This window comes from Penaeus vannamei, chromosome 25 (genome assembly GCF_042767895.1).
Source record: "Penaeus vannamei isolate JL-2024 chromosome 25, ASM4276789v1, whole genome shotgun sequence".
Classification (NCBI taxonomy): domain Eukaryota; kingdom Metazoa; phylum Arthropoda; class Malacostraca; order Decapoda; family Penaeidae; genus Penaeus; species Penaeus vannamei.
Window position 1 is genome coordinate 11,308,962 of NC_091573.1, and position 5,000 is coordinate 11,313,961.

The 5,000-nt window shown below is 41.1% G+C and overlaps 1 protein-coding gene across 11 annotated transcripts in view; it reads left to right on the forward strand.

Annotated features, from left to right (window-relative positions):
* The window catches only part of Pde11 (Phosphodiesterase 11), a 353,946-nt gene that overhangs the window by 346,981 nt on the left and 1,965 nt on the right, over positions 1-5,000 (forward strand). For all 11 annotated transcript variants that reach the window (XM_070139131.1, XM_070139122.1, XM_070139129.1 and 8 more), the window contains 9 exons: positions 167-402; positions 550-649; positions 781-867; positions 990-1,157; positions 1,412-1,521; positions 1,884-2,072; positions 2,422-2,563; positions 3,452-3,526; positions 4,963-5,000. The exon at positions 4,963-5,000 is cut by the window's right edge and continues 46 nt beyond it. In XM_070139131.1, coding sequence (XP_069995232.1) covers positions 167-402; positions 550-649; positions 781-867; positions 990-1,157; positions 1,412-1,521; positions 1,884-2,072; positions 2,422-2,563; positions 3,452-3,526; positions 4,963-5,000 — 1,145 coding nt within the window. The remainder of the gene's footprint in view (positions 1-166; positions 403-549; positions 650-780; positions 868-989; positions 1,158-1,411; positions 1,522-1,883; positions 2,073-2,421; positions 2,564-3,451; positions 3,527-4,962) is intronic.

Here is a 5,000-nt window from a genome sequence, read left to right on the forward strand (position 1 = left end):
CTAAGGAACTTGGAGCCTTTAATTATAAAATGGAGACTTGACTTAGAAAGCTGTTATTTCAATTTATTATATACTTTTTACTTTACTACTTTCTTTTCAGCTATAAAAACAATGCACATCAACCTTATTGCTCAAATATTCTTAATCATCCTTTATCCATCAACAGACAGTGTGCATACCAGATGCCTATCAGGACTCCAGATTTGACCAGTCGGTAGACGAGCACACTAACTTCCGGCATCGTTCCATCTTGTGCATGCCCATCAGAAATACGGCAGGCAAAATTGTGGGTGTTGTCCAGCTAATCAACAAATTCGACAACCTTCCCTTTACCACCAATGATGAGAATTTCCTAGAGGCCTTTGCCATCTTCTGTGGGATGGGCATTCACAACACACGGATGTAAGAGCCAAATAGTTGTTTTGCTTTTTCTTCGTTTTGTAGAGTAGTCCTGCCTCACTCCCTTTGTATCATACTCCTGGTGTATTTATTGGTCCAAAATTTATGATTTGCTCTGTTCTTAGCTCTGACCTTTTTTTCATCCATCAGGTATGAAAAGGCTGTGATAGCAATGGCCAAGCAGAAAGTTACGCTAGAAGTACTTAGCTACCATGCTGCAGCTCCAAGAGAAGATGCACTGAAACTAATGGTAAATTGGATTTTCGCCTGTCAACTTGCCCACATTGAATTTTTTTCCACAAATTGGCTTAATTGTGATCAATACAGAATGATTGCCTTGAAATGACGTGTGTGTTTATTCATATTTTTCTTTTATTCCAGAAAGTGAAGATACCCTCAGCTCAGGCCTTCAGATTGTATGATTTCAAGTTTGATGACTTTAGCTTAGATGATGATGGAAGTTTAAAGGTTAGTGTTGAATATTCAGTTAAACCAAAAAACAAGGCTCTGTAATCCTTTTTTCTATGACTAAGTATATTTTATAAATATGAAGGAGGAATAAAATTACAATAGTGGTTTGTATCTTACAGGCTTGCCTTAGGATGTTCCTTGATTTGGACCTCATAGGAAGGTTCCACATAGAATATGAAGTCCTATGTCGTTGGTTGTTGAGTGTCAAGAAGAACTACCGCAATGTCACATATCACAACTGGCGGCACGCATTCAATGTTGCACAGATGATGTTTGCCATCATTACAGTAAGGATTTTGATGGATATATGTTTTGCCTTTCTTACCTTGCCTCCCCACTTTTTGTCTCTTCTTCTTGCCCTCCCTCCTTTCTTCCCTGTCTTCCTTTCTCTCTCTGTGTAATTCAGTTTTTCATGCATTGGTTACCTGCAAATAGAATTTATAATTTACGTTGGGATTGGTAACCTACTCATACAAATGTCAAAAAAAGCAAAAATGAGAGAAAACAAAGAAAAGAGGGCTAAAACTCTCATCCATTTCAGACTACCCAGTGGTGGAAGGTGCTGGGTGAACTTGAGTGCCTGGCTCTGCTTGTTGCCTGTTTGTGCCATGACCTCGATCATCGGGGCACCAACAATTCATTTCAGATCAAGTAAGTTGGGCAGAGAGAAATGATGTAAGGATAGGTAAGAAATATACAATTATAATTCTTAAAAGTTCTTAAAGTGATCAAGAGTTTTGGGTTTGTAATGAGTATGTGAAAAGGCTTGTACTTTTGGGCTCCTTAAAAGGTTAGCTGAACTAGCTTTTTCTTTTGCATGTGTAAGATCTATTCTGTGGTACAATAGTGAATGTATTTAATTTACATCACCATGTGGAGGAAAACCAAACTGTGATTTGGTTTTACAGACATCATATGCATACTAGTACATACATAGTGTTTCTTTTAACTTTCATTTTTCCTTAATATTACTGATTTCTAATACCTGTTCCACACCCCTCTTGTCCTCACAGGGCCTCATCACCTTTGGCACAGCTGTACACAACGTCTACCATGGAGCATCACCACTTTGACCAGAGTGTCATGATACTCAATTCAGGTGGCAATCAGATCCTGAGCAACTGTACCCCAGATGAATATTCACGAGTCATCAGCGTGCTCGAGGATGCCATTTTGGCAACAGACTTGGCCGTGTACTTCAGGTGAGTAGGAACACATGAAGGGATAGGATTGCTGGGCATGATTTAAGATCTATGAGAAAGAAATCAGTATCAATTATACCAACAGCATCTTTATCAGTACATCCATATGTGTTTACACATACGAACACATAGGATTACACATATGGTACATACCAAACCAGACACATTGATATATATATATATATATATATATATATATATATATATATATATATATATATATATATATATATATATATATATATATATATATATATATATATATATATATTTAATGTATATTTGTTTAGATGTATATATGGGATTATTTTCATAATGTGCTTAATGGCTTTTTCATCTCTTTTTCCAGAAAAAGGGGCGACTTCTTCAGCTTGGTAAACAAAAACCAGTATGACTTTTCGAAGGAGGAGAACCGTGAACAGCTGCGAGGAATGATGATGACCATCTGTGACATCGCAGCTATAACGAAGCCCTGGAACATCCAGAAAAAGGTGAAGTCATTTAGAAGAAATTAGTTATTCTTGAATAGTTAGTGTTTCCTTTTGTGCTTTTTCCACTTCTACATTTGTTATTGTCTTTGTCCAAGCTCCCTTGTAAAACAAAAATGATACACAAATTTTCTCTTGATCTGTGAGATCTGTAACATCAAACTTTGTTTCCTTCATATGTTAGGGATCTTTACAGATAATTTAATATATAGCATCACTGGATTATACAAAGTCTTAAAGCTATTTACCTCTAATCTTCCTCATTAGCTTTTTGTAATGACCATCATTTGTTTGCAATTAACTGCATACCACAGGGATGGCATGTGCATGCATGCCATGCCCACTGTGTGTTTAATTTAACAAGAAGTACCTGTCTCATCAATTAACCCTTTTCCTTGATTTTCAATATTATTTTCTAGTATTTAATGCTGCTATTAGTAATGTTTAATAAGAATATAGTAATTACAGTGTTTATAACAAAAATACCAGTATCAATATTGATAGCTTTAGTAACAAAAAAGGTATTTTCCCACTATTTCAAGGAAAGGTGTAGTCACAAGCTCTACTAATTGACTCTTTTGTGGCTAAGCACTGGCAGAGCCATCTATGTGCAGAAACATTTAACAAAACAGTACTAAAGTGAACGCAACTTTTTCCCGGCGGCATTTGGTAAATTAAGACTGGGGTCATGAAAGGCAGTTATGAAAATGTTGTGTAGAGACAACTAAATCATAATTTACTTTATAAGTTATTTGTTGGCAAATTACAATATAACTAATTTGAGTTTACATTCGATTATGAAAACAGAGTAGATAATAAATGCAACACATAAAACTATGTTATAGTGAGCATTTGACACAGGACTTCAATTTTTGCCTTTTTTTTTACCAGGTTGCAGAACTTGTTGCTGGAGAATTCTTTGAGCAGGGAGACATAGAGAAAGAAGAGTTGAAAATAACTCCAATTGTAAGTACTGCTCCCCCCCCCCCCCCTCTCTCTCTCTCTCTCTCTCTCTCTCTCTCTCTCTCTCTCTCTCTCTCTCTCTCTCTCTCTCTCTCTCTCTCTCTCTCTCTCTCTCTCTCTCTTCTCTCTCTCTCCCTTTCCCTCCCTCCCTCCCCCTCCCCCTCCCTCCCCCCCTCCCTCCCACTCCCTCCCTCCCTCCCTCCCTCCCTCCCTCCCTCCCTCCCTCCCTCCCTCCCTCCCTCCCTCTCTCTCTCTCTCTCTCTCTCTCTCTCTCTCTCTCTCTCTCTCTCTCTCTCTCTCTCTCTCTCTCTCTCTCTCTCTCTCTGTCTCCCTCACCCTCACCCTCACCCTCACCCTCACCCTCACCCCTTTTCTCTCTCTCTCTATCTCTCTCTCTCTCTCTCTCTCTCTCTCTCTCTCTCTCTCTCTCTCTCTCTCTCTCTCTCTCTCTCTCTCTCTCTCTCTCTCTCTCTCTCTCTCTCTCTCTCTCTCTCTCTCCCTCACCCTCACCCTCCCTCCCCTTTCTCTCTCTCTCTCTCTCTCTCTCTCTCTCTCTCTCTCTCTCTCTCTCTCTCTCTCTCTCTCTCTCTCTCTCTCTCTCTCTCTCTCTCTCTCTCTCTCTCTCCCCCTCATACCCTCACCCTCACCCCTTTTCTCTCTCTCTCTCTTCTCTCTCTCTCTCTCTCTCTCTCTCTCTCTCTCTCTCTCTCTCTCTCTCTCTCTCTCTCTCTCTCTCTCTCTCTCTCTCTCTCTCTCTCTCTCTCTCTCTCCCTCACCCTCCCCCTCACCCTCACCCCTTTTTTCTCTCTCTCTCTCTCTCTCTCTCTCTCTCTCTCTCTCTCTCTCTCTCTCTCTCTCTCTCTCTCTCTCTCTCTCTCTCTCTCTCTCTCCCTCACCCTCACCCTCACCCTCACCCCTTTTCTCTCTCTCTCTCTCTCTCTCTCTCTCTCTCTCTCTCTCTCTCTCTCTCTCTCTCTCTCTCTCTCTCTCTCTCTCTCTCTCCCTCCCTCTCTCCCTCTCTCCCTCTCCCTCCCTCCCTCCCTCCCTGCCCTCCCTCCCTCACCCTCCCCCCTTTTCCCTCCCTCCCTCCCTCCCTCCCTCCCTCCCTCCCTCTCTCTCTCTCTCTCTCTCTCTCTCTCTCTCTCTCTCTCTCTCTCATCTCTCTCTCTCTGTCTCTCTCTCTCTCTCTCTCTCTCTCTCTCTCTCTCTCTCTCTCTCTCTCTCTCTCTCTCTCTCTCTCTCTCTCTCTCTCTCTCTCTCTCTCTCTCTCTCTCTCTCTCTCTCTCTCTCTCTCTTTACAAGTGAGTGTATGTGAGAGTGTGTGAGTGTGTCTGTTTCTGTGTTTCTGTGTGTCTGTGTGTCTGTGAACACAATAAAACTGATTGCAGCAGATGTTAGTTTGGAAACATACCATTCTTCTAATTGCTTTTCTTTTCCAGGATATGATGAATCGGGAGAAGAAGGATAAATTGCCAAT